This window comes from Rhinatrema bivittatum, chromosome 6 (genome assembly GCF_901001135.1).
Source record: "Rhinatrema bivittatum chromosome 6, aRhiBiv1.1, whole genome shotgun sequence".
In the NCBI taxonomy this organism is placed as follows: domain Eukaryota; kingdom Metazoa; phylum Chordata; class Amphibia; order Gymnophiona; family Rhinatrematidae; genus Rhinatrema; species Rhinatrema bivittatum.
This window is the reverse complement of record NC_042620.1, coordinates 358,716,829-358,741,263: the sequence shown is the minus strand read 5'-3', so window position 1 is coordinate 358,741,263 and position 24,435 is coordinate 358,716,829. Positions and strand designations below refer to the sequence as shown.

At 50.5% G+C, this 24,435-nt stretch overlaps 1 protein-coding gene across 1 annotated transcript in view; it reads right to left on the bottom strand.

Moving 5' to 3' along the window:
- STAG2 (stromal antigen 2) overlaps positions 1-24,435 on the bottom strand; it is a 1,172,735-nt gene that overhangs the window by 431,392 nt on the left and 716,908 nt on the right. Inside the window, 1 exon segment of the mRNA XM_029607875.1 lies at positions 19,411-19,500. Coding sequence (XP_029463735.1) covers positions 19,411-19,500 — 90 coding nt within the window.

The window sequence follows — 24,435 nt, the reverse complement described above, 5'->3', positions numbered from 1 at the left end:
AAACTTGTGCACATAAAAGGTGCACCCAAAAACGAGCGCACTTCGCACACCAAAGGCCTGTAGAGGGTGTGCAAGAAGCAAGCCTAACTGCGGGGCCCATCCCACTGGGGGCCGCTCAACCCGCCAGGCTGAACAGTTCCCCAACCACTACAGGAGCGGGAACAAACGCCAGAATGGTTTCAGGTCTTCCTCCCGCCAGAGACGGGAGGAAGACTTGAAACCTCTCTAACTCTCTCTGTTTCAAAGGTAAAAGTCTCTTTTTTTTTTTTTTTTTAAATCTTACCTGAGCGCAGCGCTTACCAGCTGAGTTCATAGACAGTCTCCAGCTGCAGGGGGAGACTGCATCTGACGTCACCGCTGTGCTCGGCCTCCTGCACCCGCTGCCTTTCAGCTGAACTAGCAGCTATGTCCACGCTGGGAAACCCAGCTACTGGACCAAGGCACACCTCTGAGGGACCATGGAAATCACCCCAGGAATTCTCAAATGGGGGAGGAAACTTTTGGTATCCCTGCAGGAAAGCAGGACTTTCTTTTTCCTAATTTAGATTTCAGATTTCTCCTTCCAAAAAACTCAAAGCAATCCCCATAGGGAGCCGCACGTCCACCATCTGCTGGAGATGGAGAATACTGGAGTCACTGCAGGTCCATATATATTACGATGTCAGCTTGCTCCATCTCCATCTGCTGGCAGGGGAGCATAAACCTACTGATCCTGAGTCCATCTGTCGACATGATAGGACAGTGGTCCCCTACCCTGTCCTGGGGACCCACCAGCCAGTCGGGTTTTCAGGATATCCACAATGAATATGCATGAGAGAAAATCTGCATGCATTGCCTCCAAAACATGCACATTTTCTCTCATGCATATTCATTGTGGATATCCTGAAAACCCGACTGGCTGGTGGGCCCCCAGGACAGGGTTGGGGACCACTGTGCTAGGAAATAGCCAAATTAGCAAGGACCCAATAGTGGGCTTTGTCAGGTGGGTCACTAGCTATCTGGAATTTGTAGCTCAAAAAAGAGCAGTTGCTTACCTATAAAAGGTGTTTCTCCTAGGACAGAAGGATGTTAGTCCTCACATGTGGGTGTCAACATCCAATGGAGCCTAGCATGGAAACTTTTTATCAAAATTTCTAAAAGCTTTGACCAGCAAACTGAGCATGCCCAGCCTGCTACTATCCGCACAATCACACGAGGTCGCCCTTCAGTCTCGTAACAGCAAAATATGAGTGAAAAAATAAAATAACAAACTGGAGGAGAACCCAACTTCATGGGGAGGTGGGCGGGTTTCTTGAGGACTAACATCCTGCTGTCCTAGGAGAACAACTGTTAACAGGTAAGCAACTGTGCTTTCTCTTAGGACAAGCAGGATGTTTGCCCTCAGATGTGGGTGAATACCAAGCTCCAGACTGCCCCATACAACTGGAGAGACCAACAGCGGCCAAACAAGGTGCCAATGGGCACAACACACTGCAGAGCTGTAGGTAAACAGTGGGCGGTCTGGGTCCCAGAAGAAACACGAAGCAGGAAGAGTTGGTTTCAGGTCTGGAACAGACTGACCAAAGGCACTGTCCTGACATCCATCCCTGTCCAGGCAGTAATGAGCCGCAAACATGTGAAGAGAACTCCAGGTTGTGGCCCAGTAAATTTTGACAACGGGGACTGCATGCAAATGAGCCACTAATGTTGTCATAACCCGCACAGAGTGAGCCTTAATTCTGCCGGCTAACTGAAGGCCTGCCTGCATGTAACAGAAGGCAATGCAACCGCCAGCCAGTTCAACAAGGTCTGCTTTCCCACCGCCCCTCCTAGCTTGTTGGGGTTGAAAGACACGAAGAGCTGGGTGGACTGTCTGTGGCCTGCAGTGCAATCCAGGTAGAAAACCAAGGCCCTTTTGCAGTCCAAGGTATGAAGCACCGTTCCCCTGGGTGGGAATGAGGCCTTGGAAAAAAGGTGGGTAAAATGATGGATTGATTAAGGTTGAAATCAGTCACGACCCTGGGCAGAAACTTAGGATGCATACGCAAGACCACACAATCATGGAAGAACTTAGTGTACAGTGCGCGTACGTGACCAGCGCCTGAAGCTTGCTGACCCTATGAGCCAAAGTGATCACCACCAGGAATATGACTTTCTAGGTGAGGAACTTCAGCTCGCAGGAATGCAATGGCTCAAAGGGAGGGCGCATGAGGCGCACTAGGACTACGTTGAGGTCCCAGGACGCAACCAGAGGCCGAAGAGGGGGTTTCAGCTGGAGCAGGCCCCGCATGAAACAACCCACTAAAGGCTGGACCGAAATGGGTGTGCCAGCGATACCTTGGTGGTATGCGCTGACAGCACTGAGGTGCACCCTGACTGAGCTAGACTGAAGCCCAGATTCAGACAGGTGCCACAGGTAGTCCAACAGCCAGGGAAGGGGGGCATGAGAAAGGATCTAAATTCTGCCCCGTGCACCAGATGGAAAACTGTTTGCACTTTAAGCCGTAGGACGTCCCGGTGGAAGGCTTTCGAGACTCCACGAGGCCCCAGGCAACACAATCCGAGAGCTGCAAAGCCTGGAGGACTACACGCTCAACATCCAAGCCATGAGAGCCAGTGGCTGGAGGTTCGGATGGCGCAGAGTGCCCTGATTCTGCGAGATGAGATTGGGCGCTGTCCCCAGCCAGATGGGCGCCCGCTCCGACAGGCCACGCAGAAGCGGGAATCAGAACTAAGAAGGTGCCACGAGAATATCATGGTCCCTCTGTTCTGCTGGAGTTTCAGCAGGGTCTTCGAGGAGTGGCAGAGGGGGGGGGGGGGGGTATGCATACAGAAGGCCATTCCCCCAGTGAAGAGAGAAGGCATTGCAGGCCGGATGGCCGTTCCCTGCTACCAGGGAGCAGAGCCTGCTCACCTTGTGATTGTGAGGGGAGGCGAAGAGATCCACATCCGGCTACCTCCGGGTTGAGGGACAACTCGTGTGGCTGGAAGGAATGGCTTAGGCAGTCCACCAGCACGTTGAGGTGACCTGGCAGGTTGGTCGCACATAGAGACATCCCTTGAGACAGGGCCCAGGCACCGCTTCGCGGCACAGAAGTGACGAGCCCGTGCCTCCCTGTTTGTTGATGTACTACATCGCAACCTGGTTATCCGTCTGGATAAGAACTTCCTTGGACAATAACTGGTCCCTGAACACCCACAAGGTGTAATGGAATGCCTGAAGCTCCAGAAAGTTTAACTGACAGCGTGCTTCGGCAGCGGTCCAGAGGCCCTGCATATGGAGACCGTTCACATGGGCTACCTAGCCCTGGGGGGGATGCAATGGTGGTCACGGTCACCAGGGGCAGAGCAGGCTGGAATGGAGGTCCTTTTTCCAGGTTGGAAAGATCTTCCCACAAGTGCAGAGATGCTCTTAGAGGGTTCGTAATTGCTACCGAAACCTCAAGATCCTAAGATGCCTGCCACCACTGGGACACAAGATCCATTGGGTGCTCCTCATACAGAGGCGAGAAGAGAGGAGTCACATGGATGGAGGAAGCCATGTGGCCCAGTAGGCAGAGCAGAAGACGGGCTGGTACCCTCCGACAAGGACAAGGGTAGTCAGTGAGGCAAGGGCAATCATCCAGTCTTTGGGCAGAAAAGACGCCTATAAAGTCCAACTTGGGGACGAAAAGAGATGTGATCTGAGGAAGTTTATAACAAACCCCACAGTCTGCAGGGTCTGAACCGTCAAGGCCAGAACATGCAAGGCTCCGGAGTGAGACTCACTCCTAACTAGCCAGTTGCCCAGGTACGGGAACATATGGAACAAGTAACGCCTGAGGTAGGCGGCCACCACCGCCAAGCATTTGGTGAAAACGCGGGGGGGGGGGGGGGGGGGGGGGGGGGGCGATGCCAGTCCAAACTGATAACGTGCTTTCCCCACCATGAAGTGGAGTTACTTCCAGTGGTTTGGGACAATCGCAATGTGTGCATAAGCCTCCTTGAGATCGAGGGATCAAAGCCAGTCTCCTCTTCTGAGGAGCGGGAGCAGCATGCCCAGAGAGGCCATCTTACAAGAAACTTGTTCAACGCCCTGAGATAGAGAATGGGGCGCAAGCCGCCCTTCCTCTTCGGAATGAGGAAATACCTCAAACAGAACCCTCGGCCCTGCTGATGGCGAGGGACCGGTTCTACCGGGCTCGCTGTAAGAAGGGCAAAGATTTCTGCCTGAAGGACCAGGTAAGTGGACGAACCCCACAATAGACAAGGGGGAGAGGTCTCTGGGAGCCAGTTGAAATGTAGACCGTACCCTTAGTAAATGATAGAGAGGACCCAGCAGTCCGATGTTATCTCTTCCCAGTGACGGGGAAAGCTCATGAATCTGCATCCGACTGGGGGATCCGCTGCGAGGGGTATGGCCGCCAGTCAAAAGCCCGTGGCTGGGGCTTGCTGGGTGCCGGCTGAGGTCTAGGTGCTCACTGTTGGCGAGGACAGCTCTAGGAACCAGTGCGTGACAGACAAGCCTGGGTGGCCAGATAAAAGGGCTTCCGAGAATCATGCCTGGAGGATTTTCTGGCCGAGGACGGGCCTTCTGAGGCACTAGCAGACAGCCGCTGAAGAGTATCATGATGATCCTTCAATTGTGCCACCGCATCCCAATCCTTATCCCTGAAAAGTTTTTCACACATGCAGGGGAGGTCACTAGCCTGTCCTAGACCTCCAGCCAGAGATCAGATGCCCGGAGTCATGCCATTCTTCTGGTGCCAATGCCCACTGCGGCTAAATGGGCCGATGTCTCAAAAACATCATAGGTGAAACGCACCTCGTATTTTCCCGCATCAAGATCCAACAGGGCGATGGCGGAGAGGGCCCTCCTGCTGTTGCTGGGGAAGGCCCTCCGCAAAATCCTGGCCTCGTTTCCAGAGATTGCATTTGTACTGGGTCATGTAGAGTTGATAAGCGACGATGCGGGCCACCAGCATGGCGCCTTGGAAGACTTTCCTTCCCAGGGCATCCAGCACCCTGTGCTTGCATCCCAGACGAGCTGAGGCATGGGTACGGGAGAGCTGGTGGGGGAGTTGCCTCTTATTGAACCACACGGCCTGCTGCACCAAGTAGGTGGCATCGGCCTTCTTGATAATGGAGGAGAGAGAAATGGGGTGCTTCCAACATGCGGATGAGGAGGTCCTTATAGATATTGTGGATAGGAACTGCCATGATCTCCTTAGGCGCCTCGATGAACTGGAGCACTTCTAGCATCTTATGATATGCATCCTCCTCGGTAAGGAGCTGAAAGGGAATGGCCTCAGCAATAGCCTTGACAAACCCTGCAAAGGACAGGTCTTTGGGTGGCTCCGAAAGAAGGTCGTCCGAACAGTCCGAGGACGAGTCCGTGGAGTAGTCACCCCATGGGTCATATGGCCCCTCCTCCTCACTGGGACCAGCATGCCAAGGGCGAGGTCCGTGAGGGGTACTGGCCCTGGGCTCTGATGACTTCGGTGGCCTCAATGGTTTTCTTGGCATCGAGGGGACCAGAGGCCACGGTAGGCCGGAGGGATCTGGCAAAAGCTCAGGGAACGGTGGGCAAGGGAACACAGTACCAGCCATATCTTCCTCCTCGGAGGACCCGAGAAATGGGATCGCTCCGGTGGAGGGCATCGGTGGCCGATGGGGAGCCGAAGGCCACCGGCTGCATCAGAAAGGCACCCAGAAGGACATCCAGATGCTCCAGCAGTGGTGCTAGCATCGATGGCGAAGCCTCAGGCACCGGTATGGGGGCTGGTGGCACCGGCAGTTCAACGCTTCGGCGCGCTTTGAGCACCACAGACTGCACCCTGCGGTCCAACTCCTCCTGAACGTCAGGAGAGACCAGAACTGATGGAGGTAAACGAGGTGTCACCAGGTCTTCCTTGGGTCTCGAGGTGGGACGGTGCCCTGTGCTAGTGTTGGCGGGGAACACCTTGGGTTACCAGGGTGATAGGAGGATGGGGCCTCCGATAGCCAGAGCCATTTCGATGAAAAGCTGCCGATGCTGTTCCGGAACTGGAACTCTGCGTTGACGGTGTCAATGCTTGTGGGATCTTCTTCCGTGCTCGGCCAAGTCTTTCCCCAATGCTGAGGAAGCTGCCAATCCAAATGTCCTGGACAGCAGGGAGACCATCGAGGATCTACCCCCATCCCCCACAATCCTTCGAAGTAATGGCAAAAGGGACCGCTAGGGGAAGCGAGTCAGGTGGTTCACCACGATCTCTTGGCATCGATGAGAGAGAAATGGGGTGCTTCCAACTTGCGGATGAGGAGGTCCTTATAGATATTGTGGATAGGAACAGCAAAATTGCTTACCTTGTAATAGGTGTTATCCCAGGACAGCAGGATGTAGTCCTCACATATGGGTGACGTCACTGAACGGAGCCCAGGCGGGAAAACTTTCTGTCAAAGTTTCTAGAAACTTTTGACTGGCCCCAGTGAGGCCACTGAGCATGCCCAGCATGCTATGATATTCTCTGCCACAGGTGTCTCTCTTCAGTCTAGTATGTAGCAAAAGATTTAGCAAAAAGAATAATAGAATAAAAAGGCCCAACTCCGCGGGGTGGCGGGTGGGTTCTATGAGGACTACATCCTGCTGTCCTGGGATAACACCTATTACAAGGTAAGCAATTTTGCTTTATCCCAGGACAAGCAGGATGCTAGTCCTCACATATGGGTGATTAGCGAGCTAGAGGCTGAGTTATTGTGTAGTGCAATGTTTTTGTTGAATGAGTCAGCCGAAGATCACAGCAGTTTGGTTGCAGTAGGAGTTGGGTTTAAGCTGGAAACAAGTTCTTTAAGACAGATTGTCCATAGGCTGAATCTTGTCATCCTTGCTTGTCCAAACAGTAATGAGCTGCAAATGTGTGAAGGGAACTCCATGTTGCTGCTTTACATATGTCAAGTATTGGCACTGAACGATAGTGTGCAACTGAAGTTGACATTGCCCTAACTGCATGTGCCTTTACTCGCCCTTGGAGAGGAAGGCCTGCTTTCTCATAGCAAAACTGTATGCAATCTGCTAACCAGTTTGATAGAGTATGTTTACCCACTGCTTTACCTGGTTTGTTTGGGTCATAGGAAACAAAGAGTTGATTGGATTTCCTATGAACTGCAGTGCGATTTAAGTAAAAAGATAGAGTGTGTTTGCAATCTAATGTGTGTAAGGCCCTTTCTCCTTGGTGAGCATGAGGCCTTGGAAAGAAAGTGGGTAAAACTATAGATTGGTTTAAGTGGAATTCCGTAACTACCTTAGGAAGGAATTTAGGATGAGTACGGAGAACCACTCTGTCATGCAAGAACTTGGTGTAGGGTTCATAAGTGACCAGTGCTTGCAATTCACTAACTCTTCTGGCTGATGTAATGGCAATGAGGAAGATAGTTTTCCATGTAAGGAATTTTAGGTCACTGGAATCAATGGGTTCAAAAGGAGAACGCATGAGTCTAGTTAAAACCAAATTTAGATCCCATTGAGTGATTGGGTGTCTAATTGGTGGTTTAAGAAGAATTAAACCTCTCATAAACCTTTTTATGAGAGGTTGTGTAGAAATAGGTGCATCTGATACCTGATTATGGTAAGCTGAAATTGCACTTAAATGTACCCTTACAGAGGAGGTTTGTAGACCAGATTCTGAAAGATGGTACAAGTAGTCCAATAAAGACTTTGTGGGGCAAGTGAAAGGATTGATGTCTTTTTGCCTGCACCACAAAGAGTATCTCTTCCATTTGGAAGAATAGTTCTTCCTTGTGGAAGGTTTACGTGAAGCTATAAGAACTTGGGAAATGTTAGCTGAAAGATTGAGTGGTTGTAAGATCAAGCTTTCAACATCCAAGCTGTCAGTGACAGGGATTGAAGGTTGGGATGCCGCAACTGACCCTGATCCTGAGTTATGAGAGTGGGAGCTACTCCCAGGCGAATGGGATCCCTGACTGAGAGGTCTAGAAGTGTGGGGAACCATACTTGTCGAGGCCAGTATGGGGCTATGAGTATCATTGTCCCCTTATCTTGTTGTAGCTTCACTAGAGTTTTGGTTATGAGTGGTATCGGAGGATACGCATATAATAGGCCTGAGTTCCAAGGGCGAGCAAAGGCGTCCTTGGATGGCCGGTTGTTCAGGTTGTATAGGCAACAGTAGTTGTCCACTTTGTGATTCAGATGTGTTGCAAAGAGGTCTACTGTTGGTTGTCCCCAACGATGAAATATCTTGGTCACTACTATGGGATCTAGTGACCATTCGTGCGGTTTGAATTGACGACTGAGTCTGTCCGCTACTACATTGTGAATGCCTGCTAGTTAAGTGGCCTTGAGAATTATGGAGTTGTTCAAGGCCCAACCCCATATCTGAGCTGCCTCTTGACAGAGGAGGTACGAGCCTGTCCCTCCCTGTTTGTTGATGTACCACATGGCTACTGTGTTGTCTGTTTTGATCAGCACAGTCTTGTTTGTAAGGCAGTCCTTGAAGGCATGAAGAGCATAACGTATAGCTCGAAGTTCCAGGAAATTGATTTGAAATGTTGCTTCGAGCTTTGTCCATGTTCCTTGTGTTTGGAGAGTCCCTATGTGAGCTCCCCAACCCAAGGTGGATGCATCTGTAGTCAGAGTTACCTGTGGGGCTGGTTGTTGAAAAGGTAGGCCTTTGCACAAATTGTCCTTGTTCACCCACCATAGAAGAGAAGAGCGTAGTTGGTGGGTTACTTGAATTGGAGAATAAAGTGGTTGAATGGCTTGGATCCATTGTGATCTTAGAGTCCATTGAGTTACCCTCATGGCTAGTCTTGCCATAGGAGTGACATGAACTGTGGAGGCCATGTGGCCTAGTAGTGTGAGAAACTGATGTGCTGTTGCTTGTTTCTTGGAGTGAATCGAGCTTGCTAGTACAGACAGTGTGTTTGCTCGATCCTCTGGTAGAAATGCCTTTGAGAGGTTTGTGTTTAAATCCGCTCCTATGAATTGAAGCAGGTGAGACGGAGTAAGATGGGACTTTGGATAATTGATGAGAAATCCCATGGAGTGCAGCAGAGCAATAGTTTTGTTGAGAGACTGTACTGCTCCTTGTTGAGATTGGCTTCTGATGAGCCAATCGTCTAGATATGGGAAAACATGTACACTTTGCTTGTGTAGGTGTGCTGTTATTACTGCCAGACATTTTGTGAACACTCTGGGAGCAGAAGCTAGTCCGAATGGCAGTACTTTGTATTGGTAATGATGAATGCCCACCTTGAAGCGTAGGTATTTGCGATGAGGAGGGTATATTGGTATATGGGCATAAGCATCTTGAAGATCCAGAGAACAGAGCCAATCCCCTGCTTGAAGAAGTGGGAGCATTGTGCCTAGGGAAACCATCCTGAACTTTTCTTTTTGTAGAAATTTGTTGAGATTTCTGAGGTCTAGGATGGGTCTTAGGCCTCCAGTTTTCTTTGGAATGAGGAAATATCTGGAGTAGAATCCTCTGCCCTGCTGAGACCTGGGCACTGGTTGTATGGCCCTGGCTGTCAGAAGGGTGGATAATTCTATTTGTAGCTGAATTATTTGGGAATGTTGATGTGGGTAGGAAGTTGGTGGGAATTCTGGAGGAATTGAGAGAAAATTTAGTTTGTAGCCGTGAGCTACAATGGATAGTACCCATTGGTCTGTTGTTATCCTTTCCCAGTTGTTGTGGAAAAGGGAGATTCTTCCTCCCACTGGAATGTTTTGATTGGGGTTTTGGAGGTTGGGTCTGATCCCTGGATCTGTGTTCAAAAACCCGTAGCTGGACCAGTCTGTGGAGGAGGCTGGGTACGGGCTGGTCTTGGTTGCCTGGCCTGAGAGCGCTGGGTAGGTCTAGAAGGCCTAGTTCTCGTAGGTTGATTGTAGTACCTCCTTGGCCTGTAGTATGGACGTCTAGGTTCCCTACGTGGGAAACGTCTAGGGGCCTGGGTGGTTGGTTCTTGAGGTAATTGTGACAATTGCCTTAAGGTCTCTGTGTGATCCTTAAGTTGCTGGACGGCATCTTGCACTTTTTCCCCAAATAAATTATCTCCACGGCATGGCAGATCTACTAGTTTGTCCTGTACCTCAGGCCTGAGATCTGACGCTTTTAACCAGGCCCATCTTCGAGCAGTGATGCCCGCTGCTGCTGTTCTTGAGGCTGTATCAAAGTTGTCATAAGCAGCCCTAACCTCGTGTTTCCCAGCTTCCAGGCCCTTGGCAATAATTGATTGTGCAGACTCTTGAAACTGTTCTGGAAGAGAATTCGTGAAATGCTCCATCTGCTTCCAGAGATCCCTTTGGTACTGTGTCATGTACAGTTGGTAAGCAGAGATTCTGGAAGATAAAAGTGCGCTTTGGTACACTTTTTTGCCCAAAGAGTCCAGAAAGCGATGATCCTTTCCTGGGGGAGCTGATGAATGTGGACGTACCCTTTTAGATTTTTTCTGGGCAGATTCCACTACCACAGATTGATGTGGTAACTGTGTTTTTTGAAAACCTGGTGCCTGCTGCACTAGGTAAGTGGTATCTACCCTTTTATTAACTGCTGGGACTGTACATGGGTGTTCCCACACTCGTTGTTGTAGGTCCAACAGAACTTCGTGGATGGGAATAGCTAAAACTTGTTTTGGTGGGTCCACAAATTGTAATACCTCTAAGGTATGCTGTCTTGAGTCATCTTCCGTGGAAAGTTTGAATGGAATGGTATCCGCCATCTCTTGGACAAAACTTGAAAAGGATAAGTCCTCAGGTGGGGATCTTTTTCTTTCTTCAGGTGGTGAAGGTTCTGACATGAACTCTTCTGAAGATGTCTCAGATTGTTGCTCATCCCAAGAGTCATCTTCATCTGGATGTGGATATGGAGTTCTTGGGATTGTTTTAGTATGGATACCTGATGGTCCAGGTAATGGGTCCTCGATGGGGATCATTGGAGGATTTATGTCCACCTGTTTTTGAGGAGTTTTGTCGACAACTTTTTGATATTTTTGTGAAAGTCGTCGAAAAAGTGCTAATTCCTGGGCCTCAGTATCTTCCTGTTCTGTAACTGTCGAGGGAAGGATGGGTGTCCTCGAAGTAGATGCCGAGTGTAATGCTCTCGGTGTCGATTCCGTCGACGATGGTAACATTACAGCCGGGATTTGGGCGTAAATCGACGTCGATGACGTAATTATTTTTGGTGTCAACGTCAATTGAGCCGTCGGAGCCAAAATTGACCCCGGCATCGGTGTAGTCACCGGCATCGGCATATTTACCGGCATCGATGTGGAGAACATCGGCATCGACAATGAGGTCGGTATGGTAAGTTGTTCCTTCAGAGCCTGTGAAATCGCTTGACGGATTAATTCCGACAATTCCGGCCGCACAACCGTTGGGAGCAGAGCGGTTGAGGGCGGTGGCGTAGGCTGAAGCACAATTTCCTGACACGTACCTTGTGGTGGTTCTGGTGTCGATATCGGAGTGGAGGTAGGCCGAGGCGTTATTGACTCCGAGGTTTCCTGATTTTTAGGCCGCTTCGCTGTCGAGGGTTCCTGGGAAGCCGAGTCGGACAACGAGGGGCTCCGATGATGGTGTCTATGTTTCGACTTTGATTTTTCCATCGATTTCGTCGACGTCGAGGACGAGGAAGGGGATGAATGATCCCCCGACGGTCCCGGTTGAGGTTTTTTAAGTATTACCCTCTTAGTCGCTCCAGCCGGAGACGACTTCGACGACTGCGATGTGGAAGGAATGAGCTGCAGGCTGAATAGATGTTCCATCTTTTCAAGCCTGATTTTCCTAGTTTTTGGAGTCATCTCCGCGCACTGAGGACAGTTATGGACATCATGTTTATCTCCTAAACATACCACACACATTCAGTGTGTGGGTCTGTAAGAGACATTTTTCTCATGCACACAGGGCATTTTTTAAATCCTGTGGACATTGTGAAATCGACGGCCGTTGATCCGACTGAGGAGAATTTAAAAATATCTCCGAAATCAAAATTTTTGACTGGGTTACTTACCGGCCGGCAAGAACAAACCCCGAGAGATTTCTGTGACAGAGAATTTCAATTTTACGACTACTAAGTCGAATAATAGTTGAGGTAAACTCAACGGCTCCGGATCCGCGATGCTAGCTGCAGCGTGGAAAAAACGAAGACTGAAGAGAGACACCTGTGGCAGAGAATATCATAGCATGCTGGGCATGCTCAGTGGCCTCACTGGGGCCAGTCAAAAGTTTCTAGAAACTTTGACAGAAAGTTTTCCCGCCTGGGCTCCGTTCAGTGACGTCACCCATATGTGAGGACTAGCATCCTGCTTGTCCTGGGATAATGCCATGATCTCCTTAGGCGCGTCGATGAACTGGTGACACAGACGGCACACGCAGACATCGTGTGAGGCCCCGAGGCCTCACACGATGTCTCATGCGGATCCGTGATAGACATGGTACGTGGACACAGAGGGCACAGACGAAAACAGATCAAAGCCATAAAAAACACCCGACGTGCAGTCGATGATCGGCCGTCACCATGAGGCAAGGAGTTGGGAATCGACCGCAAAGTTGGAAAAAGCGCAGAAAAAAACCTACCACACAGAGGAGGCACCGACCGCAAAGGGGGACCCGAAGAGGATATTCAGAAAAAACACTAAGATATCGAGAAAAGAAAGGAAATTGAAGAGCTCCTTCAACCACGAGGCAACTGCACCGTGGAAAAGAAGAGAAGGGGGACCCGAAGAGGACGCATGGAGAGTAGCAGGCTGGGTATGCTCAGTCTGCTAGTCAAAGCTTTTAGAATCTTTGACAACCGTTTGCCATGCCGGGCTCCATCGGATGATGTCACCTACATGTGAGGACTACCATCCCTGATTGTCCTAGGAGGAGCTGTTCCAAATATTCCTAATGTTCTGATGCTCTAATGTTCTACGTTCAATGTGTTCCGATGTTCTAATGTTTTATGTTCTACGTAATCGCCCCCCGCGACAGTTCTGTTACACTGTAAACCAGTATGATCTGTATACTTTACAGAATGTCGGTATATAACAATTCTAAATAAATAAAAAAATCTGTCTTAGACTTATTTAGATCACTTGTAAAAGTTAGTCGAGACCTGGCTTTTTTAACAAACTTTTGATATCCTTGGGGTATTTATGTAAGATAGCAAGTCTGTTTTGTGCTTTGAATTTTTAATATGATTTGCATTTTATTTACATAATTTGTTTCACTATTAGAAACTTGGAATGTTGAATTGCCAATTCCTATTATATTGAATTTGCTTTCTTTTAGATTATATATTGGAGAAATTACTTACCTGATAATTTCGTTTTCCTTAGTGTAGACAGAGGGACTCAGGACCAATGGGTACAGTGTATTCCTGTTAGCAGTTGGAGACGGATCAGATTTCAATATACCCCTGCAGGAAGTGCAGCTCCTCAGTATTCTTCCTTGCAAAGCATTGTGGATATATGTGTGACTGACTAACTTAATATGATTAACTTAGATAACTTTTGTTAGAACGTTAGAAATTTGATTAACTTGAACTGGTTGGTGGACTATAGCTGGAGACCGCCAGTGTGCCCAACCAGAAAGCGTCGACACCCGGCAGTGGATGCCCTAGGGAAATGAAAGCATGGCTTACCCTTGAATCGTTGAAGGACCATGTATAGTGGCAGCCGAGGATGAGCTACTCTACACTGTCTACACTAAGGAAAACGAAATTATCAGGTAAGTAATTTCTCCATTTCCTAGCGTGTAGCAGATGGACTCAGGACCAATGGGATGTATAAAAGCTACTCCCAAACTGGGTGGGAGGCTGCCCGTGGTCCATTAAGGATTGCTCTTGCAAATGCTGTGTCCTCCCGAGCCTGAACATCCAGACGATAGAATCTGGAGAAAGTATGGATGGAGGACCACGTTGCCGCCCTGCAGATCTCGGCAGGTGACAGCATTCTAGTTTCTGCCCAGGAAACCGCCTGGACTCTGGTGGAATGGGCCTTGACCTGTAGAGGTGGTGGTTTTCCCGCTTCTACGTAGGCCGCCTTGATGACTTCCTTGATCCAGCGGGCAATGGTTGCCCGTGAGGCCGCTTCCCCTTGCCTCTTTCCGCTGTGAAGGACGAAAAGGTAGTCAGTCTTTCGTACTGGTTCCGACATTTTCAGATATCTGGATAGGAGTCTGCCGATGTCGAGATGGCGCAGACTACGGGCTTCTTCCGACTTCTTCAAGCCGTCCATCGTAGGTAGTGAGATAGTTTGGTTAAGGTGGAAGTGTGAGACCACTTTGGGGAGGAAGGAGGGAACCTTGAGTAGCTGAATGGTACCCGGGGTGAGTCTGAGGAATGGCTCACGGGAGGACAGGGCCTGTAGCTCTGAGATGTGGCGGGCCGAGCACATGGCCAGCAAGAACACAGTCTTCAAGGTTAACAGACGGAGGGACAGGCCTCGGAGGGGACTGAAGGCGGATCCCGCTAGGAATTCCAAGACGAGGTTGAGGTTCCACAGGGGCACTGGCCACTTTAGTGGTGGGTGAATGTGTTTGACTCCTTTCAGGAAGCGTGATACATCTGGGTGCGAGGCTAAGCTGTCGTCCTCTCTCCTGGAGCTGTAGCATGACAATGCGGCCACCTGTACCTTGATGGAGTTGAGGGACAGACCCTTTCTGTAGTCCGTTCTGTAAGAATTCCAGGATCACCGGAACTTTAGAGGAACGTGGTTTGACATTGTGCTCTTCGCACCAGGCCTCAAAGACTCTCCAGATCCTTATGTATGTTAGAGATGTGGAGAACTTGCGTGCTCGGAGGAGAGTATCTATTACTGCCCCCGAGTATCCCCTCTTTCTCAGGTGGGCCCTCCCAATGGCCAGACTGTAAGAGAGAATTGAGCTGGGTCCTCGTGGAGGATGGGACCTTGTTGTAGCAGGTCTCTGTGTGGAGGCAGGGGTAGTGGATTCCCTGCCAGTAGTCTTCTCGGCCAGTCCGGGGCCACAAGAAGAACTAGCCCCCTGTGCCGCTGAATCTTGTGAATGATTACGCCCAACAAGGGTCACGGCGGAAAGGCGTATAGCAGGGTCCCCGGAGGCCAGGCCTGTACCAGGGCGTCGATCCCCTGGGACTGTGGATCCCGCCAGCGGCTGAAGTATCTGGGTACTTGAGCACTGGATCTGTTTGCTAGAAGATCCATGTCTGGAGTCCCCCACCGATTCACTATCATCTTGAAGGCTGTGGGTGACAGCTTCCATTCTCCTGGGTTTAGACTTTCCCTGCTGAGGAAGTCTGCCGTGGTGTTGTCCTTCCCGGCGATCTGGATGGCGGAGATGTCCTGGAGATTTGCTTCCGCCCAAGCCATCAGAGGGTCTCTTCCTAAGGACACCTGTTGGCTTCTGGTTCCGCCCTGCCGGTTGATGTAGGCCACCGTCGTGGCGTTGTCCGACATCACTCTGACCGCTTTGTCTCGAAGTCTGTGGGCGACCCGCAGGCAGGCTAATCTGACCGCCCGTGCTTCTAGGCGGTTGATGTTCCACCCCGCCTCTTCTTCGTTCCACCGCCCTTGGGCGGTTAACTCTTCGCAGTGTGCTCCCCACCCGTGTAGGCTGGCAACTGCGGTGATCAGGGTTCAGGTTGGGGAGGATAGTCTTGATCCCCGGCTCATGTGGCTGGTCTGTAGCCACCACCTTAGCTGGGTCCGGACTCTGCCCGGTAGTGGTAGACGTACGGTGTAGTTCTGGGATCGTGGGCTCCACCGTGATAGAGTGAGCGTTTCAGGGGCCTCATATAGGTCCGCGCCCATGGCACCACTTCTAGTGTGGATGCCATTAGTCTGAGGACTTGCAGGTAATCCCATGCTGTGGGACGAGGGGCGCTCAGCAAGGTCTGGAGCTGGTCCCACAGCTTTGATCTCCTCGTGGGGGTCAGGCTGACCTCGTCTTCCTTTGTGTCGAATCGGACTCCTAGGTATTCCAGCGACTGTGAGGGCTGTAGGGAGCTCTTGTTTGTGTTGAATACCCATCCCAGGCTTTCCAGTAGAGCTATGACTCTGCTGGTTGCTTGGTGGCTTTCCTCCGGTGATTTTGCTCTGATCAGCCAATCGTCCAGGTAAGGATGAACGAGGATTCCTTCCTTCCTGAGTGTTGCCGCTACCACTACTATTACCTTGGTGAACGTCCGGGGTGCAGTGGGTAACCCGAAGGGTAGTGCCCGGAACTGGTAGTGACGATTCAGGACCTAGAAGCGTAGGTAGCGCTGGTGTTCCTGATGAATTGCGATGTGTAAGTAGGCCTCTGACAGGTTCAGGGATGTGAGGAACGCTCCTGGCTATATTGCACGTATGACCGATTGTAGGTTTTCCATGCGGAAGCGTGGGATCCTTAGGTGTCGGTTGACCGACTTGAGGTCCAGGATGGGCCTGAATGTACCCTCTTTCTTGGGTACGATAAAGTAAATGGAGTAATGTCCAGTATTTGCTTCCCGTGAAGGTACCGGGGTTATGGCCTCGAGGGCCAGAAGTCTGTTCAGTGTAGCTTCCACTGCCGCCCTCTTCCGAGGGTCGTGGCAGGGAGATTCCACGAACTTGTCCGGAGGGGTTCGAAGGAAGTCCAGGTAGTACCCTTCTCGGATGATGGCTAGGACCCACTTACCCGAAGTTATCTCGACCCATCTGCGGTAGAATAGGGTTAGCCTGCCCCCTATGGCTTCTTCCCTTGGATGGGTCGGCTGAATCTCATTGTGGGGTGCGGCTGGGGCCTGGACCCGAGCTGGTTCCCCTCTTGTTGTGTTTGTTCCGAAAGGACTGGTTCCTGCCCGTAGGGCGGGGCGCTTGATAGTTGTTCTTGTAAGGGTTGAAGTGCTGTGAGCTTCTGCCTCTGGTGGACCTGGGAAAAGGACGCTGGTTTCTCTTCGTCTTGTCTTCCAGCAGGCGAGGTAATGGGGAGTCGCCCCATTTGTTAGCCAGTTTCTCTAGTTCGCTGCCAAACAGGAGGGATCCTTTGAAGGGCATTCTCGTGAGGCGTGTTTTGGAGAAGGCGTCAGCCGACCAATTTCGAAGCCACAGTTGTCTCCTGGCTGCCACTGTGGATGACACTCCTCTGGCTGCTGTGCGCACTAGATCGGAAGCTGCGTCAGTGAGGAATGATAATGCTGATTCCATGTCTTCTCCCAAGGTGTTTTTCCTGGCTTGGGATAAACAGGAACGTGTCACCACGGTGCAGCAGGCAGCAATCTTCTGGGACATGGCTGCCACCTCAAATGCTTGTTTTAGTATGGCTTCCAGGCGCCGGTCATGTGCATCCTTGAGCGCCGCTCCTCCCTCCACTGGGATGGTGGTGCACTTAGCAACCGTGCAAACTATGGCGTCCACTCTAGAGCACGCCAGAAGCTCCTTGGTTGCTGGGTCCAGGGGGTACATGGCCGATAAGGCTCGACCCCCTTTGAATGAGGACTCCGGCGCATTCCACTCCAGGTCAATTAGCTGTTGTGCCGCCTGTAAGGGAGGAAAATGGCGAGACGTCTGTCGAAGGCCCTTCAGCAGGGGGTTCATTCTAGGTTCCCCCGGGGTGCCTTGGCCCGGTATAGCAAGTTCCGATAGGCATTGGGATACAAGGTCCGGAAGCTCATCCTTTGAGAAGAAGCGTCTCATGGTTCGGTGTGGCTCTGTCCCTGAGGGAAGTTCTCCCTCCTCAAGGGGCTCGACTTCTTCTTTGGAGAAATCCGTGTCCCCGTAAGTGGGGCTTCTGGGTGGTGGGAGCCTGTGCCTAGGCCTCGAGGGTCCTGGGGCATGAGGGTCTTCCGGTGTCGCATATGGCTGGTCCGCCCGAGGTTCAGTTTGCATTTTGACAAAGGCGTGAATCCCCTTAAATAACTCTAACCAGGAGATCGATGCTGGGTCTAAGTTGAGGGGCGCCGGTTCCCTGGTGTTCCCCGTCTGTGGGATGGACTCACTGGGGCCTGCTAGGTCGGGGGTGCTCCCTGAGGAGCTAGCACTGGGCCCTGGGTGGGACTGGCCCTGACCTGGATCTCCCAGGGCCTCCTCACAGTGTGCGCATAGGGCGTCTGCTTCCTCGCTCTGTGCGGCTCTGATGTGGCATGCTGGGCAGAGGCCTTGAGCTTTTATTCCTGTTTCTGGAGGTGCCATTTCTGTGGACGCGTAAGCTCTCATGCGCTCCATTGCGTCTGATATGTGCGTGCAGATGTGCGCCTTGTACTGTGCGTGTAACTTATGCGCATAAGGTTTTATGTGCGCCTAAGATTATGCGCACAAATAATTTTGTGCGCTTAGCTTAATTTGTGCTCTTGGATCGGACGGCGGGTGGCGCGGCGAACAAGGCCAAGATGGCGACAGCGAGCATGTGGGCAATATGGCGACCTCCTTGGAGGGTCTCCACATGGGCAGACCCTGGAACAGCCGGGGCCTAGCCCTGCTTGGGCGGATCAACCCGGTGGCACAGATTCCAATCGCCGACCTGTGCTCCTCCTCGATCTTCGGAGACCGGATTAAGTAGAAGATTTCCACCTTATCTTGTCTTCGGCGCTTCCCGGTTTTGCTCCGGGCGGTCTCCGGCTGCGGGGGGAGAGGGCAAATACCTTCACCGCCGCGCTCAAGGGGGTGCACCCACTGCCTCTCAGCCGCACCTGAGATCGGGGGCTAAGTCCTCGCCGCGATTCGGCCGCCGGACCGAGGCTGCCTCTACGCCGCGCCCGAGGATTCGGGGGCTAGGTCCCTGCCACGAATAGGCCACCGGACCGAGGCTCACCTCCGAGGGACCACAGAAATCACCTCGGGAAACTCAACTGGGGGAGGGACCCGATGGTATCACCGCAGGAGTGCGGGGCTCGTCTTCAGGTAGGTTTCTTCTTTAAATTTCGGTTTTGTTCTTTAATTTTGGTCTAACGCTCTGAGAGCATGCAGATAGTCCCTAACTGCTATGGAGATGGAAAATACTGAGGAGCTGCACTTCCTGCAAGGGTATATGAAATAGGGGCTGACATCAGATTGAAATCTGATCCGTCTCCAACTGCTAACAGGAGTACACTATACCCATTGGTCCTGAGTCCATCTGCTACACGCTAGGAAATTTAGATTTTTGATTATGTTCATGGGTTGAAATCTGCTTTGAGCTGGTATTGCAATATTGGAATATAAATTCAGTTATAAACAAAAATACATAAATTACAGAACAAAAATTTTTCAGCATTGTGAGTAACATGCACTGTAGTGACATGCTCATAGATTACTTATCACTATCTATTAGTATTTCATATAATTTAAACCTAGGAGTTCCCTCACTACTTCATAACAGGGTGTTTACCACGGGAATAATGCAAAGCTCTCAGTTCTGAGTTAATGAAAGTCAGTTTACTGCAGAGGTACTGAGAGAAATATGATGTCAACCAAGAACCCCTGACAAATAAGTACTTTCGTAGAAGTCTGATTTAGGTTTCAAATCCATACTCCACATCTACCAATAGTAGATTTAAGTTACCTTACCTTCTCTAACCTTCCCGTTGTGTAGATTTCCAAATCAAAATATTGCGGCAACTGCAAAAGGTTGGTCACCTTTTCTGCATCTATGGAATACTGTCAAACCAGAAAAAGAAAAGCTTTAAGGTCTAAAAATGATTACTTCACATGTTTTTTCTGAATCAACTAGCCAGACCACTCCAGATGCATGTTATGCCCCTCTGCTAGCAGATGGAGAGACAACACTAAAAAGTTGACGACATCATCTGTTTGAGGGGCCCTTTCTGCACTCAGTCTGCCAGTATTCTGTCTCCAGGTGGAGAGCAAACATATCCCATGCTGTCTGTGAGACCTAATTATATAGGCTGGGTTGAGAACATGCTTGTTAGCTCCAGAGATTAGTCCTGGAACTCCTTCCCTGGGCTGAGCCGCTCCTCGGTGAAAGTCTGATGCCCTCTCTCAGTGAACCTAGCCTCATGACCAAGGGGTTTCCCTCTGCAAACCAGGTCTGTGCATATGTGCAAATATCCTGCCCCTTTGGGGGGGGGGGGGGGGGGATTAGTCTCTATTTACCACAGCATCGTCTCAAGGTAGTAAGCTTTACCCCCTCTATTTCCTCCCCCCTGGTTAAAAAAAAATTAAAAATAAATAAAAGAGAAGCAGAGGCAGGGTTCTAGTTTCTTGCTAGCAGTGCTTTTACTTTGCTTTTTCTCTGGAGGGGGTCCAGCCGTTTCAGGGTCAGGGCAGGAAGTTATTTTTCTCCAGGTCTGCTGAAGATAGCAGCACAGAAGCATGGGATAAAGTCCCCACTCTTTGCTCCATGTGCTTGCTGGAGAGGGTGCCAAGTTTTGCAACTTTTTGTGCCGCTTAGGGCTATGATTAAGTGACATATAAGAAATATTAAATAAATAAATCATGCCTAGAGGAGAGTGAGAGATGCGTGCTCAGAAGTGCTTTTGGGGGTTGTGATCACTGCCATGGCAGGGACAGCAGCCACTTTGGAACCACAGGAGAGGGGAAGCATGGACTGGGGCCCTCCTCCCCTAAAAGATGTTTGAAGATCTAAAAAGAATTGGCTCAAATGTATAATTTTTCACTATGTATTAAACAGACCTAAACACACTCGAGGTCTACATTCATAGGCATTTAGCCAGGTAAAGCAAATGTTGCTTACCTGATGTAACAGGTGTTCTCACAGGACAGCAGGATGTTAGTCCTCACAAATGGATGACATCGAGGATGGAGCCCAACCACGGAAAACTTCTGTCAAAGTTTCAGGAACTTTGACTGGCCCCTACTGGGCATCGGCACTAACCCTGCAGCCAGCAGGGGTCTCCCTTCAGTCTTGTTTTTATAGCTACAGGCAGTGCCGAAAAATAAAAGAAACGAACCCAACACCGCGGGGTGGCGGGCGGGTTTCGTGAGGACTAACATCCTGCTGTCCTGTGAGAACACCTGTTACATCAGGTAAGCAACATTTGCTTTCTCACAGGACAAGCAGGATGGTTGTCCTCAGAAATGGGTGAGTACCGAGCTGAGGATGTCCTGACTTGCACCAAATGCACCCAACAGCGTGCAACAGGCACAACAACTGGGGTAGAATTTGGTACAGGGCATCCGCACCCTACAGGGAAGGTGGAAGGGTGTTGGTACATCAGGTTGGAAAAAGGTTACGCAAGACAGATTGGCCGAAGATGGAATCCTGTCTTCCAGCTTTATCCAAACAATAGTGGGCTGCAAAGGTATGGAGGGAACTCCATGTTGCAGCTCTGCAGATGTCAGGAAGCGGCACCGATCGAAGGTGTGCTACTGAAGTCGCCATGGCCCTCACAGAGTGTGCCTTGACACGGTCTTGAAAAGGAATGCCAGCTTGCTGATAGCAAAAAGAAATGCAGTCCGCCAACCAAGAGGAGAGAGCCTGCTTACCCACAGGTTGTCCTAACTTGTTAGGATGGAAAGAGACAAATAATTGAGTGCTCTTCCTGTGAGCAACTGTACGGTCTAGATAAAAAGCTAGAGCTCGTTTACAGTCTAGGGTATGCAGAGTCTGTTCCCCGGAGGTGGAGTGGGGCCTGGGAAAAAAGATAGGTAGTATGATAGATTGATTAATATGAAACTCCGAAACTACCTTAGGTGAGAATTTAGGGTGAGTGCGGAGTACCGCCCGGTCCTGCAGGAGTTTAGTGTAAGGCGGATAGGTAACTAGGGCCTGTAATTCACTAACCCTGCAAGCTGAAGTGATAGCCAAAAGGAATAACACTTTCCATGTGAGATATTTTAATTCACAGGAGTGCAGAGGTTCGAAAGGTGGTTTCATAAGGCGACCAAGAACCAGATTAAGGTCCCAAGATGGGGCCGGCGGACGTAAAGGTGGCTTTAAATGGAGCAAGCCTTTAAGAAAGCGTGTTACAAGGGGTTGTACTGAAATAGGAACACCCCCAATACCTTTATGGAAGGCGGCTACCGCACTGACATGCATTCTAATGGAAGAGGTCTTGAGACCGGATTCTGATAGATGCCACAAATAGTCCAAGAACTTAGAGATTGGACAGGAAAGGGGATCAAGGGACTGAGAAGTGCACCATGATGTGTACCTTTTCCATTTGTATGAGTAAGATTTTCTTCTAGAGGGCTTTCGTGAAGCTATCAGGACACGAGAAACTGAATCTGAAAGGTTAAAAGGCTGAAGGACTAACCTTTCAACATCCATGCCGTCAGGGACAAGGCTTGGAGGTTGGGATGAAGGAGGCATCCGTCGTTTTGAGTGAGCAGATGCAAGTCCTGTCCCAGAGGAATGTGCCTGCGGATGGAGAGATCCTGGAGTATGGGAAACCACACTTGGCGTGGCCAGTGCGGTGCTATCAGGATCATGGCTCCCCTGTCCTGGCGGAGCTTCACGAGGGTCCTCGACAGCAGAGGAAGAGGAGGGAATGCATGGAGCAGACCGGTCGTCCACTTGAGGGAGAATGCATCCCTCGGCCGAGAGTGCTGGCTCCGAATGAGAGAGCAATAATTGTCCACTTTGTGGTTCTGAGGGGACGCAAAGAGGTCTATGTGGGGGTAACCCCACTTGTGGAATAGAGAGGTCGCTACTACAGGACTGAGTGATCACTCGTGTGGTTGGAAGACACGGCTCAGCTGGTCTGCCAATACATTGTCTACTCCCGGTAGGTAGGTGGCCCTGAGGTACATGGAGTGGGAGAGGGCTTCTGCCCAAATTTGCACAGCTTCCTGACAAAGGAGAAAGGAGCCTGTGCCTCCCTGCTTGTTTATGTACCACATGGCCACCTGGTTGTCTGTCTGGATTAAGATTGAATGGTGTGATAGGCAATCTTGAAAGGTCCTGAGAGCATAGCGGATTGCTCGGAGCTCCAGGAAATTTATCTGGTGTTTGGGTTCCTCTAGTGACCAGAACCCTTGAGTTTGTAAATCATTTACATGGGCTCCCCAACCGATGTTGGAAGCATCGGTAGTGAGAATGACCTGAGGATCTGGTGGGAGAAAAGGCAAACCCTGTAGGAGGTTGAATGGATTCGTCCACCAGGCAAGAGACAGACGAAGTGCGTTGGAGACGCGTATTATAGAGGACAGAGGCTGAAGAGCTTGAGTCCACTGAAGTCTCAGAGTCCACTGTGTGACTCTCATGGCTAAGCGGGCCGTGGGAGTCACATAAACTGAGGCGGCCATGTGTCCCAGAAGAACGAGGAAGTGGCGAGCTGTAGCTGTGTGTTGGGACTGCAGCTGGCGAGCTAGGGACACTAGGGCTTGGACTCGTTGATGAGGAAGGAAGGCTTTTGCCTGTAAGGTGTCCAAGTCTGCCCCAATGAAGGATAAGGTTTGAGATGGGACTAAGTAGGATTTCTCGTAATTTACCAGAAATCCTAGAGAAAGCAAAGTTCGAATTGTTAGGGTCAGGGAAGACCGAGCCAGTTGCTGGGTTGGGGCCCTGATCAACCAATCGTCTAAGTAGGGGTAGACATGGACTCCTTTCCTTAGAAACGCTGCAACCACTACGAGGCACTTGGTGAACACTCGTGGTGCGGATGCTAGGCCGAAAGGTAACACACGATATTGGTAGTGATTTCGGCCTACTAGAAAACGCAGGTATTTGCGATGAGATTGTGTTATCGCAATGTGGGTATATGCGTCTGAGGTCTAGAGAGCATAACCAGTCCCCTCTTTGCAGCAGAGGGAGTAGCGAGCCCAGGGTTACCATCTTGAACTTCTCCTTGTGAAGGTATTTGTTGAGGACCCTCAGGTCTAGGATGGGACGAAGTCCCCCTGACTTTTTTGGGATCAGCAAGTACCTGGAATAGAACCCTAGGCCTCGTTGCAAGGGAGGAACGGGTTCTATAGCGTTTGACTGTAGGAGAAGCGAAGCTTCCTGTTTTAAAAGAAGAGAATGATCGGTAAGACTCCACGCCTGCAAGGGTGGGGAGTCTGGAGGGAGAGACAGGAAGTTGAGATGCTAACCCTGTGCGATGATCGCTGTCACCCACTGATCTGTGGTGATCCGATGCCACTGTTCTAGAAAGTGGTATGGCTGGAAGAGGGGTCTGGCATATGCTCTCTAAGTGGAAGTCAAAAACCCGCCGCAGGGCCAGGAGGTGGAGCTGCTGCAGGCTTTTGTTTATGAGCCTGGCGAGGCTGAGTCTTATGGTAGGACCGTGCAGGCCGAGGCTTGGTAGATGGGGGATAATACTTTCGTGGCCTAAAGAAAGACTTTTTGGAGTCCTTCCTAGACGGTTGTTTGGAAGGCAAGTCAGGAGGAATAGATGAGAGCTGTTTTAATGTCTCATGATGATCCTTCAATTCAGCAACAAGTTGCTGAATTTGCTCACCAAACAGATTATCCCCTAAGCAGGGCAAATCCGAAAGCTTGTCCTGAACTTCTGGGCGAAGGTCAGATGATTTGAGCCAAGCCCAACGTCTAGCAGAAATGGCTGTAGCAGAAATTCTAGTAGAAGCATCGAAGATGTCATAGGCGGTTCGGATTTCATGCTTTCCAGCTTCAAACCCTTTATTTAAAAGGGACTGAATCTGGGGCTGGAA